At 43.4% G+C, this 15,557-nt stretch overlaps 1 protein-coding gene and 1 pseudogene across 1 annotated transcript in view; one reads left to right on the top strand and one right to left on the bottom strand.

The window, feature by feature from the left end:
• Positions 1–15,557, top strand: part of ABCB7 (ATP binding cassette subfamily B member 7) — a 50,767-nt gene that overhangs the window by 11,796 nt on the left and 23,414 nt on the right. Inside the window, exon 7 of the mRNA XM_006917040.3 lies at positions 3,987–4,106. Within this exon, the coding sequence (XP_006917102.2) occupies positions 3,987–4,106 (120 nt within the window). The remainder of the gene's footprint in view (positions 1–3,986; positions 4,107–15,557) is intronic.
• LOC112484011 lies at positions 12,450–12,568 on the bottom strand (annotated as a pseudogene).

The raw sequence follows: 15,557 nt of genomic DNA, 5'->3' as shown, positions 1-15,557 counted from the left end.
CTCGGCACAGGGAGCTCGGCACAGGGAACACAGTGAGCAGTAAGGTAATGGCCGTGTGTAGAGCCAGAGGGGAGATAGAGTCATCAGGGGCATTGTTTCATAAACTATGTAAATGTCTAACCAGTGTACTGTGTACTTGAAACTAATAAGAACATTTAAAAGAAAACAAGACATTTTCTTTGTTCGCCAGTAAAATTGGAGCGAGAATCATCATAATACTTTACATCTGGTGTCCTCTTTACCCTTTTTTCCCTGCCATCTTTGTGTTCCTTTAGCCTCGTTAGCTAAAAGGGACCGTAGAATAGCAGAGCTTGAAGGTAACAGCAGAAAAGAGGAGGTACGGGGCTTCGTTCACAGCCCGAGCCCCGAGCCGGACTGCCTAGATTCCAATCTTGGCTCCACGTCTTCCTAGTAGAGTGACCTTGAACACATTACTTAATCTCTGTGTATCAGTTTCTTCATCTGTAAAGTGAAGATGCCCATCACACCAAAGGGGATTTAAAGAAGTGAACTCCTCATACCACGTAAGGATCTGAAATAGTGCCTGGTGTATAGTGAAGTGTTCAGTAAACATTAGCCGCAATTACTACGAGGGGATTCTGTAAACTCTGCCCTCTGTCATGATCCGTTCATTTGAAAAGTACGTATCGAACACCTGCTCCTGCAGAACTCCGTGCTAAGTACTGTAGCTACAGTGATGAACCAGATCCAGTCCCGCTGTCCAGAAACTTAACAGTTTAGACGGTGATCGTTGTTCAGGATCTGAATCGAGGCCTTCAGGCTTATTTTACTCTCGTGCATTAGGAATAAGTTGATTTAAAAATTTTAAAAATATATACCTCCACCTGTGAAATGCCTCTTTGATTTGGCATTACTTTTCAAACTTTATAATTTATCTAAACTATAACCGAAGTCACGTACTTTACAGCTTAATGGGCTCGTAATGCACAATTACACAACTTCAGAACCCATTTCGTTAAACGAAGTGGTGACATTTTATGCACTGTTGAGCCAACTAGAATAATTTTTTTTGCCCTTAGCTATAACTTCTCTGTGTCCTTATTGAAAAAATTCGGGGCTATGTCATGGGTTTTGACTGGAGAGAGTGTCTCTAATGACCTGTGGAACCAGAGTCTCTTTGCCATTCCGTCAAGAGAAATAAAAGACAGAACTTGTGAAATGGGAAAGTGGTCGAAATGCCCCAGTCGGCGTTATAATGTATTAAATTATCTTTATTTACTAATAGTTTGATTGGAAAAGTGAATTTTAAAATTACAGCCTCATTCCCTTTTAAAAAATACCTTACTTACTCTTTACTCAGTAAACCGGTAATGAGAGACTACAAAAATAGATCGCTGAGCCTCGGAGCGGGGAGAAGCGTGATACAGACTGTCCGGTACCATGTAACGCGCTGTCCTGGCTTTCTTATATGTTGACAGGTTCTCCTCATTCCTTGTTGTGCAAATCGACTTGAAATCATGTAACTTTCCCCCCTCAAAATGAATTAACATTTTTTTTTGTCATTATATGTGAGCTGCAGAAAATAAAAGCAAGCAAAAAAAAAGAAAAAAAATTATCAGTGGTTTCATCTTCTCACAGCTACTGATGATGTTAACACTTTGGGGAGTCTCGCTTTCCAGAAACATTTCCATGCATGGTTAAACTCAAACGGATATCACATTTTGTTACACGAAAAATTACTTTTTTTAACTCTGCTTTTTTCACTTAGTATGTGCCGTGTCACTACGCATATTTCTGAAAGGCTGGATTTTGTTGTTTGCATTCACTGTAATTTGTTTACGTGGTTCTCTAAATATTAACTGTTTAGGCTGTTTCCGATTTTTTTCTATTAAAACAGCATGGGACTAAATATTCTTATAGCGACATTTTTCATCTTTTTATTCGATAAATATTTGTTGAATACCTGATGTATGTTAGCCATTACATTTGGTATTGGGTTACAACAGTGAGCACAAAACACAAAGTTCCTACTCACATGGAATTTAAATTCTAGCAGGAGAGCAGATGGTAATCAAATAATCATGTTGCTGTATATGTTTGTTTATAACGGGAATGGATGCTCCGGAAGAAAGGGGTCCCGTTCTGAGAGAAAATCCAGCCACGGATCCTTCGTGGGGTTAGGAAAGACCTCGCCGAGGAGGCGCTGCTCGAGCTGGCAACCGGGTGTGGGTTGGCACCGTAGAGAGAGAGAGATTATCCCCGACAGAGTGGACGGCGTTGCGCAAAGGCCCCGTGGCAGGAGGGACCGTAGCATCTTTGAGAAAGTAAAAGAAAGCCAGTGCGACACGAACCCTGGGAGAAGTGGAATGAGACAGCTGTGGGGAACTCGTCAGGGGCCAGGCCGCGCTGGGGACTCTGATCTTTACCCTCAGAGTGATGGAATGCCTTCGAGAGCTTTGCAGCCGGGGCCAGGCGTGATTGCAGGGCGAGCAGGGGACAGAGCGGGCGCAGGAAGAGCAGATTGGAGGGTGTCGCACTGGTTCGGGTAAGAAGTGACAGCTTGGATAAGGTCGCTGGTGGACGTAGAAGTAGACAGAGCCAAGAGATCTTTAGAAGGTGGACTCGATTCAACTTGGAACATGTTCTTAAGTGTTTTTTCTAAAGCGTAGGCTTCCAGAAATGGAATTCTCAAGACACAGGGCCGAATTATTTCAAAAGCTTCTGGTAGATATCACATTGCTTTCCAGAGAGAGTATTTTCATGTACTCAGCCATCCGCAGAGTATTAGGGTGCTCATTTCCATGCACCTTCGTCAACAACGAACAGTAACATTTTTGATGTTTTTGTTTTTAATACCTTTTCCAGAGATTGAGTAAATACTTCAGTTTTTAAAACGGGCGTGATTTTCCCACTCTCCATGGTTTCAGTTCCCTGCGGTCAGCCGCGGTCCGAAAATATGAAATGGAGAATTCCAGAGAGAAACAATTCATAACTTTTACATCGTGCGCCTTTCTGAGTATCGTCATGAACTATCACAGCCTTCAGCGCAAGGCGCGAGTTCCCCGTGTCCCACGCGCCCGCGCTCTGCGTGCCGCCACCCGCTAGTCATTTAGCGGTCGTCTTGGCCGTCGGTGTCGCAGTGCTGTTTTCAAGTAACCCTTGCTTATTACGTCGTTATAATTGTTCCATTTCATTATTGTTAATCTCTCACTGTGCCTAATTAACGAATTAAACTTTATCGTGCGTATGTACGTATAGCGAAAAACACAGTACATACGGGGTTCACTCGTGTCTGTGCTTTCGGCGTTCGCTGGGGCCTCGGAGCACGTCCCCTGCAGAGAAGGGGGGCCGGCTGCGAGTATGTGCGGATCTACTTTACAAAGTCTGGTTTCCATCCTTAATATTACTCTTCTAAAGCTGACACTGAAACAGAAAGAATTTAATGAGAACGTTGCCGTGGGCACGTGGGCAGACACGTGAAACACAGATTTACACCAGATTAAGCAGGACTGTCAAATGACGTTTTTTATTGAAATTTGTGGTAACCCAACCTGTGTTCTGTGTAGTCAGTGCCGAGACTCCTACTTTCCTAAATACTGTAACTCTTCGACCAGGAGTTGGGACTTAGGGCTTCAGATTATTTTAAATAAACATACTGATAAAGGGCCCAAAAGTATATAAAGGTTTTGACCACAAAGATGGAAATGTAGAAACGTTTTTGAAATTTTATGTAACGTTTGATAGCTTAATTAATAAATGTATATAGTACATTTTCGACAATGTAAGGTTGGCTATAGCTGTAAGTAAGAAATTAAGAGAAATGAGTAGCTTTTAAAAAGCAATTGAAATCCTTTCTTTTTCTCCAAAATAGTTAGGGTTTGAAAGGTATTGACCTTAGATTTCGAATAAAAGTTGTGTTCGTCATACTTTTCTATTTCTCTCAAATAGGCACATAATTCTACGTTATTGAAATCTCGTTACATTTGAAATGACACGTTACTCACTGCTTTGTTTCCTCTCAACAGTTAAAAGATGTCGATACTCAGAAAATCATAAAAGCAATGCTCGCTTACGTGTGGCCCAGAGACAGGCCAGATCTGCGAGCGAGGGTTGCCGTTTCCCTCGGATTTCTGGGTGGTGCGAAGGTAAGAATGGGAGGAACTGTGTGTGTTCGTTGGTCTAAGAAATGCTGTGACATTTCCTACTAATGACACTTGGGCTGATGTGAGCCACTTTTGGGGAGCATTCTCAACTTTTGGAACCCGTATTTGTGTAACTCATGCAGTCAGCAGAGATTGGATGGTGATTCTCAGTTTATCTGTGGTTCAGACTTATAACAGCCTCAGCTTAATGGACCACACTCCTGAAACCAGTGTAAAGTGCAGGATCGTTTACTGTAACAGAGCCTCACGACTTTATACAAAACTCCTCAGAGCCCCGCTGGCTCCTATGTCTGGTAGGCTTGGTTCTCAGTTCCGAGTAAATTGAGGACGGTGAAGACGTTTTAAGCACAGTGATAGTCACAAGTGGTAAACAACGGTGTAACATCGAGGGATAAAAAGAGGGAAAACAACCCAGCCATCAAGGCTGGGCATTTTGGTACCATTCAGTACAGCGGCTCTGTGCACCTTGGCAGCCTTCTCAGTTTGGTGCTGTACCCTAACACCTTTTAATCAGGGAAACTTACAATGAATGACTCGGAGCTTTCAAGAACAATCCCTTATTTTCAATTTTTTCAAATTTTTTTGAAGTCAACAAGGTATATACATTTAGGTAAAAGACATAGTTATGGTACATACGTAGGCCGTGAAGTCAGATTTCCTGGGCTCTGCCGCTTGCTGACTTTATAACCTTGGGCCAACTGCTTCGTCTCTTTGCCTGAGTTTCCCAATTTATAAAATAAAGTAAAATACAGTTGTTATAAGGATTATGTAAATTAACATATAAAAGGCTTAGAACAGTGCCTGGCACATAGTAAAATATCATATACATGTTCAAATAAAATTAAGTTCGGATTTCTATTAGAAATACGGTTCAAAAACGTCCGCTTAGAAGTGTAAATGAGGTTTGGCTATAATTTGGTTACCACTGTTACATTGGTGTTAATATATTGTTTTAGGACACAGGTCTTATCACCCAGTTCTTCTCTGTGTCAGATATATTCCCTTTTATTTACTTCTTTTCCCTACCCCAAAAATATTTATTGAGAATTTGTCATACCAAGTACCGTTGTTGGCACTGCAGGGTATTCACATACAAATAAAGCACCTTCTCAAATCACGGAGGATGAGACGAGCTTTATTTTATTGCCACAATACAAAGCAGGTCTTAGATGATTTAGAGGAAGTGTCGGGGCTTTCAGAGGGAAGGAGCGCGATGCTGGGAGTCGAGGAAGGTTTCACAGACGGAGGTGATGTCTGAGATAGGCCCGGGTGGATAAGGAGGGTTCTCACAGGTACGGGAATAACACGAAGAACATGGGGGGACATGTAGCGCGTGTGGAGCGGCGAGGAGCCCAGCCTTGCTGCAGTGACGGGATAACGTTTCAGAGGAATTAGACGTAACCTTCGGAAGATGAGGAGAGCTTCTAATGCGGCATGCCTTAAGCGTAAAACCAAAATGTGACTACAAGCGAAGTAGGACGCTCTTTGAGCACAGGACTAATGAGCTGCGCAGGCCGAACTCGGTCTGACCGTTCCATAGGGTGGACTCGGGCGCCGAGAGGCCTAGGTGGGGACACCATTCATTTCCATTCGGTGCGCCATTCGGCGCATCTCTGCTGGCCAGTTAGGGGGCCGCTGTGATCAGCGGGGTGAGAAGCAATAGTGTGTCCTGGAGTGCTGGCGTCAATGGCAGTGTGGACGGGGACATGCCAGATTGTGAGCGGACGAGGTGGAGGCAACAGGACTCGGCAGCACATCGAGAGGAAGAGGAGTCAGAGATGACGCCAAGGCTCAGAGAGCGATAACGCCATTAACACAGGCGGGTCGGAAGTCCAGAGGGCTTGTTTGGGAAGGAGAAAATTTCGCTTTTGCTCATGTGAAGTTTGAGGTGCTAGCAAAGCATCGAGACAGAGAATTAGTGAGTTCACCAAGGAAAAGGAGAAATAAGAGATGGCTACAGACAGAACCTGTAGCGAAGTAAATAGTGGCGGAAACACAGACTGAGTGATTAGAGAGTTAGGGTCAAAGCCAAATAATTTCGTCCGACCGCCCGTTTCTCCTCTCTGCGCACTGCTGAGCGCTCTCCCTGGGGACCGGACCCTACGTTTCACTCTGGAACCCAACAGAGCGCACGGGACTACAGAGCGAAGGCTCACACCGAAGAGAGCCTTGTATTCATTCTTGGCACAGCACTGGTTGCCGAATTATCTTCTACCTACAAATTACTTAAGAGTGAGGATTATTCTGAAGTCTTGTACGGAGCGGAATTAGCGAATTGGCCTTTAGTCCATTAGCTGAATGTAAGCACCTTGCTGACGAGTTGGCCGATCGTTTTCTGGACTTACTCTTTTTGTAAATTTTTAAAAAGTTTTAAAAATTTTTTACGCTTACAGCACCTGGTCTTCCTAGGCACTCTCCCATCCAAGTACTACCCAGGCCTGACCCTGCTTAGCTGCCGAGATCAGCGGGGATCGGGGGGCGTCCAGGGGGGCGTGGCCCGTGGCCTTAGACAGGACTTACTTTTGAATTGAAGAGATCAGGTTAGAACAGGACTAAATAATCTAGCCAAAGGGAAGAGCCTTAGATAATGACATTTGCATTAGACTTTATTTTTAGAGTGAATCCCAGTCCTTCAAATACACATTTCTGTTTCTTGGTGACAGGTCAATGTCAGGGCACAAAATCTAGATCAATATGACTTCCTTAAGGACGAATGGTTTCAGAAGCCTCGTGTGTAATTCTCCATCGGCGAATGGAAAGTGCTGTACCGACTTCATGTAAAGCAATTATAACTGAACAGAAATGAGTGTAGAAAATTCTACCCTCAAAAAGTATGTTTGATTCCGTTTGGATCAGGAAAAGGAAGAAGCTGCCAGGTGTCATCGAGCGCCTGCTCATACTTTCAGAGCGTGTCGAAAACCGGTTTTGTTTCTACCAGACGGGAGCGAGAGCACAGAGTACCTTCGGGAACGGGGAGCGCAGTACCATCTGACCGTCCCTAACCCTGCCCTTCCGGCTTCTGTGCTGTCCTCAGCTCAGAAGTGTTCAGTCTCCCAAATGTTTAGAAGCTGGTCGTTGTTTATTTCTGAGTACTAGTGCAGGTGTGCCTTACTCTTGCCGGCAAAGAGGGACCGTCACGCTTTTAGTTCCTTGGCTTCCTATTTTCTCCTCGACCTGATTGATGACATGCTTCGGCCTAGAAGCAGTTTGGACCAGTCTGTGCCCCCTTACACTCTGGTCCTCCCTGTCTCCTCCACGTGCTTCTGGGACCTCTCGGGTGGGGTGCAGGAACCTCGTCAGCTCTAAAGGAACGTTGCCCACCCATCCGAGCCGTGCCCGTGCGCACTGGTTTTGTAATGAAGCTCGAGGCGTCCGTGAGGAAGCAGGGAGACACAATGGCAAGCGACAAGAAAAGGGAGGAGGATTTCTCGTCTTACGTGTGGGGCCGCAGCATACCATCCGCTCGCTTGCCGGCCTCACGATGCTCCTTTCATTCTGAGGCTGCTAATATGATCATTGTCTCCAGCAAAAAAAATGGTAAGGCGACCTGTATTATGCAGAGGGGCCTCGAGGCCCCGAGGGAGCCGAGAGGATGGATGTGTCGGTATTTCTTCTATCTGAGTTGCAGCCATTGTGTTAGAATACATTGCGGTTCTTTATGACATAGATTTTAGGGGTTCTGCTGCCGAGACAGAGACAGAGACAGAGAACACTATTTGCCATCATTTCTTAAATCCCTACAAATAATACAGTGCCTTTTCCTACCGTCCAGCCGTATGCTACAGGAATAATATTCATCTGGGCATTTCGAGATCTTTAAAGTATTTTTTTAATCCAACCTTTCTATTAGTATATCATATACAATTGTGCCAAGATTTAAAGAAAATGTCAAACATATTTACTGAAATCTGATTTCATAAATGTTTATTTTAATATCATAAAAAGTTCACTCACATTCTCTAACCACCGGGATCTTTGGAAGCAGTTAGTGGACAGAGAAATTGGGGGCACAGAACATTAAAGTATCGAGGACAAAACGATATTATCAGTAATCTATTGGAAATGAAAATAAGCTATATTTAAAATGATAAAATAATTTCAAAGGAGAGTATGATTTATAAAAATGTAATCAATACTCCTTTTCTCCAAGAATGAATCATACACAGTAAGGGATACTATACGTGTCTTACTCTGTTACGGCTGCTGTAACAAAAGACCACGGTCTCGGTGCTTTACACTGGGCTGCCTTCGCTGCTTTGTTGAATATCAGTTGACCATAATTGTGTATACTTCCATATTTCTGGACTCCCTGTCCTGTCCTGTCGATTTGCCCGTTATTTTGCCCGTCCCAAACTTTTGATTACTGTAGTTTTATGGTAGCTCTTCAAGTCAAGTAGTTGTCAGTCCTCTGACATTGTTTTCTTCAATATTGAATTGGATAGTTTGGGTCTTTTTCTTTTCTATATAAAATTTAAAATCAGCTTTTCCATATGTACCAGATTCCTTGCTGGGATTTTTATTGAGATTGTATTGATTATATATATGAAGTCTGGGAAGAACCGACATCTTGACAATATTGAGTAATCCTATCCGCGAACATGGAATATCTCTCCATTCATTTAGTTCTCCGTTGTCAGTTTTCTAGTTTTCTTCATAGATCTTGTACGTTTTGTTAGATTTATACCGAATTATTTCATTTTTGATACTCATTTAAGTGGTGTGATATTTTTAATTTCAAATTGTGTATTGTTCATTGGAGGTATATAGGAAAGTGTTTGACTTTTTATATTAACTTCGTTTCTTGCAACCTTGCTAGAGTTGCTTATTAATTTTAGGAGTTCTGTTGTTAATTCTTTTGGATTCTTCTACATAATCATATCATCTGCAAAATGGTTCTTGAATTAACTACAGCTTCCAGTGCCATGTTGAACAGGAGCGGTAAGATGGGCATCCTTGCCTGGTTCCCAGTCTTGGGGGTAAACCATCTAGTTTCCCATGGTTCAGTCTGTTGTTAGCTCTAGGGTTTTTTGTAGACGTTCTTAGACAAGCCGAGGAAACTCCCCTCTGTTCCCAGCTTGCTGAAAGTTTTTATCATGGGCAGGTGTTGGATTTTGTCTCGTGCTTTTTTGACATCTGTCGATATATAATATATTTTCTTTGGCCTTTTGATGTGATGGATCACATTATCGTCACTTAAAGATGAGGGTGTGTTCTGAGAAATGCTTCGTCAGGTGATTTTGTCATTGTGCAAATATCATAGAGGGCACCTACACAAACTTAGGTGCAATTGCTCAGTACACAGCTAGGCGGTGAGGGACAGCCCGCTGCTCCTGGGCCACCAGCCTGGCCAGCACGTGACTGGACTGAACGCTGCAGGCAGCCGCACCCCAACGGCGAGTGTCTGCGCCTAAGCGCATCTGCACGTACAGAAGGGGCAGTGAGGACGCCGCGTACACGATGGAGACCACGGCCGTGTGCGGGGCCCTGACCGGGAGCGGAGCCTGCGGGACGGGAAGCTGCTCTGCGTGTCGGTGAGTGGGGGCCAGGGCGCGTGAAGGCCCCGGACACCACTGCGCAGGCCGGAGACCCGACGACCCCAGACGCTCGGGCTCCACGCGGTTTATTTTAAGAAATGTTTCTTCAAAATTAGAGTGATCGTTTTTAAAACTATATAAAAGTCTAACCAATGTACTGTATTCTTGAAACTAATTTAAAAAGTCACACAAAGAAACAAAACATGTTTTCAGGAGTCTAGCCCACTTTGGAGCGGGCTTCTGGGCAATGGCAGCATGTTCTGGGTTGACCACGTGGAGAGATGTTTTGAGTTATGTAACCTTATTAAACTCTGCTTTGGACTTTTAAATAACCTTAGTCTACTCTGTAAAGTAAAATGCCTTTCTTGAAAAGGTGTGAAATCAAAAAGAAAAATAAATTGACTTTAGCTTAATAGAACTGTTTTACTTTATAATCCTTCATTTTTTTAAACCTTTGACTCTTGTAATAACACAGCTTAAACACAGACACATCGGGGGTGATAAGCATCATGGCAGAGTGAGCAGACTCTTGTTTCTCCTTTTAAAATTACAAGTGAGACAGCTGTCACTCAAAAAAGGATCCGCTGCTCGACACACAAACACACCTGAGATCCCCGCGTCGAGCATCTGAATGAAGGTCATATTGGAATGAGCAGGGCAGGTGGGACAGAGGGAGGACAGGGACAGTTGCCACAGACGTAGTTCGGTGCTCACCGTGGCTCCAGAGGGTGTGGTAGCCATGGAGAAATTGGCAACAGTACTCACACTGTGTCCTGGAGGGTAAGAGAAACAAATAGTAGTCCCCCAAGAATAGACATTTTCCCCTCTGCATCACGTCAGACCCGGGCAGGGGTGGCGGGAACCTAGAAACAGTACGGCCAGCAGCCGTTACTGAAGGGCAGAGGAGCTGCAGATCAGGCACTCGCCTCCCCGGCCGCAACCTTCACTCCAGCGCCCGGCTGGCCTGGTGGTGCCCGAGGCCGTCGCGGGCAGGGATTGAGGCGGGCAGCGGAGCCAGAGAAAGCGAACTTGCCTGCCTAGCCCCAGACAGCACAGCACGTCAGGGCGCATGCTGTTGCTGGCGGGGCGGCGGAGCCTCGGGTGCACGGTTGCTTCCCTAGCCCCACCCATCCCGGCAGAACCCGCTGGAAGCAGTGGAGACATGGAGACGCCTCCCAAAACAGCTGGGCCAGCGACCATTAGGAGAAAGGAAGCAGTGCTGCGAATTCGCAACCTCTGTTCACCACTCACCACATTCCCCCCACCACGGCAGCGGTGCCCTGTAAGTGACGTGAGCCCGTCACAGAGGGGGCTACCCACAGTCCCAGTGGATATGCACCATGTTGCTTCACCCGAGTGATGCTTCCCCGCAGCCATCCCAGAGGCACAAATGGTGCCAGTAAGACACCAAAGCTTGCGCTGTAGCACCATCTACTGGAAAACCAAAGGCGCTACACCCATCAACCTGCTGAATTGTCGAGGGCAAAACCTCTTCTAAGTAAGAAGAGTTGACTACCTTAAGTGTGCAGTCAGAGTAACAGTCTGTCAGATATTCTGAACCACCAAGGTAACATGGGAACACAGAAAGAAAGGAAAGGTCTCTCAAAACCGAATTCAAAGTCATCGAAGACTGCCTCTTAAATATCAGAATTTAAGATTGCAGCAATAAAGAACCTTCAACGAGATACAAGAGAACTCAGAAAGATAGTGCACTGAGCTCAGGAATAAAATCAATGAACAAAAGGAGTACCGAACACATTAAAACTACAAAAAAAAAAAAACAAAACTGGAGCTCTAGAGCTCAATAAATGAGGTAAGAAATACATTAGAGAGGTTTGGAAATGGAGCGTACCAGATGGAAGAGAGAATTAGTGAGCTCTAAGAAACCCAGAAATGGCCCTGGAGGACGAAGAGAGACAACTAAGCGGACAAATGAGAGAACTTTACAGCATCGATCTGACTCCATCAGAAAGAGCAGCCTAAGGACATAGGTATGCCAGTAGGGAACAGAGAGCCTCCTCAGAGAAATAACTGATGAGAAAAATCCAAGGAGCTAACAGAACACCTAATTATGTCAATACAAAAAGACCATATTCAAGACACGTTATATTAAAACTGTCAAGTATTAACGGCATAAAAATTTCTAAAGGCTGCCAAGGAAAAAAGACTGGAAACACACAGGAAACTCTATTAAGATAATGAGATTTTTTTTCATAAGAAACCTTACAATCCAGGAGAGTGGAATGAAATATTCAAAATATTGAAAGAGAAACCACTAGTGAAGACTATCCTGCAAAGTTATCCTTCGGATATAAAGGAGAAATCCAGGTTATACTAAACGGAGGGAAGCTGAGAGAATTTTCCACCACGATACCTGCATTACAAGAAGTGTCGAAAGGGTCTTCTACCTGAGACAAAAACACAAAAGTATACGAAACTTGAATAAGATGACAGCTAGATGAGGAGGAAAATGCAACCCCTTTCAGGGTATTAAACACTTAACTATAACAGAGGTTCAAGGGGAAAAAAGCATTTCGAAAAAGACCACAGCTTTTGCAATTTGGAAATGAATGCACAGTATAAAAAGGGATAATTTGTCACAACAAAAATATAAAAGGGGAAGCAGGAAAGGACAGAATTTGCACAGGCGAGTGAAGATAAGATGAAATCAGAAGAAAAAGGACTATTCTTTGTATGAAATGTTTTTTTTTTCTTTGTTTAGGTGAGGCAACCCGTGGTTAACCTCACAGATGGCAAGGACCTTATCAGCTTACCATCCCTTATTTTTTAATGCCTATAGCACCTGGTCGTTCTGGGTGGTCTCCCATCTAAGTATTAACCAGGCCTGACCCTGCTTAGCTTCCGAGATCAGACGGGATCGGGCGCGTTCAGGGTAGCATGGCCATAGCCTGGAAAAAATGTTCGTTTAACATCAACCTAACAGTACTCGCAAAATCAGAATCTAGAGCTAAGACATGTAACACACACACAAAAGAGGAAGCAGACAGAAAAAAATCATAGAAAACCGAAATAGACCAATCACTAGTAAGGAAACCGAAACAGTAATGAAAAGCCCCCCCCCAAAACCTAAAGTTCAGGACCAGATGGCTTCACCGTTCAATTCCACCAAACATTTAAAGATTTAATGCCAACCCTTCTCAGCCTCTTCTAAAAAATTGAAGAGGGAGGAGGGAATCCTTTCTAACTCAGTTCGGGAGACCAACACTGTCCTGATACTAAAACCAGGCAAGGACGACACGAGAAGCTTACAGGCCAGTACCTCGGATGAACATAGATGCAAGAATCCTAAACAAAATCCTGGCAAATCAAATACAACAGTACATTAAAAGGATCACACCACGATCAAGGGGAGTTCATTCCAGGCGAGCAGTGTTCATCATTTGCACATCAGTCGATATGATACGCCCCATTAACAAATACGTGAAAACCAGGATAGATGCAGTGAAAGCATTTGACAAAATACAACATCCATTTATGGTTAAAAGGTCGTATATGACACTCAGCCAATGTCATACCCAGTAGTGATAAACTGAAAGCTTTTCTTTGGAACAAGACAAGGATGTCCACTATTGCCACTATTTGCAGATGACATGACTCTGTCTAGAAACCCCTAAAGATTATTAGAAACGATACATGCAGAAAAGTTTCAGGATACAAAATCAACATACAAAAATATGTTGCATTCCTGTATACTAACAAGGAAATATCAGAAAGAGACAAGAAAACATTCCTATGGACAACTGCAACTAAAAGGATAAAATACCTAGGAGTAACTTAACAATGGAAGCGAAGAACCTGTACATTGAAAACTGTGAGACATCGTTGTAAGAAATTGAAGACACGAGGAAATGGAAAGGTATTCTGTGTTCCTGGATTGGAAGAATTAACATAGTTACGATGTCCGTGTTACCTAAAGCAACATACAGATTTAATGCCATCTCCATTAAAATCTCAAAGGCATTTTTCACAGAAATAGAACAAGAAACAATTCTCAAATCTGTATGGAACCACGAAAGATCCAAATAGCCAAATCGATCCTGAGATAAAAGAGCAAAGCCGGAGGTATTATTATACTCCATGACTTCAACCTCTACCACAAAGCTACAAAATCAAAACAGTATGGTATTGGCAGAAAAACAGACACAACTCCGACCAGTAGAACACAATTGAGAGCCCAGGAATGAACCCAGGCATATCCGGGCATCTAATTTCCAACAAAGGAGCTGAAAATGTACGATGGACAAAGGAAAGTCTTTACTAAATGGTGCTGGGAAAACTGGAAAACCACAGCAAAAGAATGAAACTAGACTGCTGTCTGACACCGTGCACAACTCAAAATGGATTAAAGGCTTGAATATCAGCCCTCGCTAAAATACTCAGAAGAAAAAATAGGCACTAAACTTATGGACCTTGGTCTAAGAGGGGTTTTTGGAACTTGACCCCAAAGGAAAGGGAAGTAAAAGCATAAATGAATGAAATCAACTACACCAAACTAAAAAGCTTCTGCACAGTGAAAGAAACCATTAACGAAACAAAATGAGAAGTAACCGAATGGAAGAAGATATTTGCAAACGATACCTCCGATAAGGAAGTAATATCCAAAATGTATAAAAAACTCGTACAACTCAACAACGACAGAAAACCAGTCTGATTAAAAAAATGGGCAGAGGACCCGAATAGATACTTTTTCAATGAAGACATACAGGTGGCCAACAGATGTATGAAAAGATGCTCAGCGTAAGGGAAATGCAAATCAAAACCATGATGAGAGACCGCCTTACCCGTTAGAAATAACAAGTGTTGGCGAGGTCATGGGAAAAAGGAACCCTCACGCACTGCTGGTGGGGATGAAAATTGGTGCAGCTGCTATGGAAAACTCTGGAGGTTCCTCAAAAAAGTAAGAATAGAGCTGCCAAGTGACTCAGTGATCCCTCTTCTGCGTATCTATCTCCAAAACTTGAAAATAGTTTATTTCGGAAGATATGTGCACTCCTATGGCCACTGCAGCATTATTTACGACAGCAAAGACATGGAAACAACCTAAGTGCCCTTTGACATACGATTGGATAAGTGTGGTACGTAGAGAATGGAATATTACTCAGCCATAAAAACGTGAAATATTGCAACAACGCGGAATGACCTTGAGAGTACTATGCTAAGTGAAATAAGAAAAGGACAATAACCATATGATTTCACTGATCTGTGGGATATAAAAAATAGTAACCAAAAAAACCCCACGAACATAAACTCAGAGATGCAGAGAGCTGGTGGTTGCCAGCGGGGGGAGGATGAATGTAAAAGGCGACTAGGCTTCAGGTGGTGGGTGCTCAGTAGAGTATACGGATGGATTAGAAAGTCGCACACCTGAAATTTAATGTTATTAACCAACGTTACCCCAATAAATTTAATTTAAAAAACAGACGTCGTGCAGCTGTACCAAAATATTGTCTTTATATCCTTAGTCTATAAGTTTCCTATTTTAAACATTTTCTGTTTTTATTTTTTTACTATTTTGTTAAAAACTTAAAACACACGCATCAGCCTAGGCCTGCACAGGGTCAGGATCGTCAACATCACTGTCTCCCGCCTGTACATCTCGTCCCACCGGAAAGTCTTCATGGGCAGTGGCGCGCTTGGAGCTGTCATCTCCCGTGATGGCAGTGCCTTCCAGAACATCTCCCGAAGGACCTACTTGAGGCTCTTGAGGAGGTGTCACTCTTTTCAGAAATACGTCCACGGTGGTTTTCTAGGTTTCTGTTTTCACCGTAGATTTGCTTGTAAGCAGATAATACACCACGAACGCTCCTCTTTACTAATGAAAACCATTTGGTGTTGGGATCCACATGTTCAAACGTTATAAGGAGCTCGTTTCACGTCT

Source organism: Pteropus alecto, unplaced genomic scaffold (assembly GCF_000325575.1).
Source record: "Pteropus alecto unplaced genomic scaffold, ASM32557v1 scaffold587, whole genome shotgun sequence".
NCBI lineage: Eukaryota > Metazoa > Chordata > Mammalia > Chiroptera > Pteropodidae > Pteropus > Pteropus alecto.
Note: the sequence above shows the minus strand (reverse complement) of the source record. Positions and strands in the feature narration are given on the sequence as shown.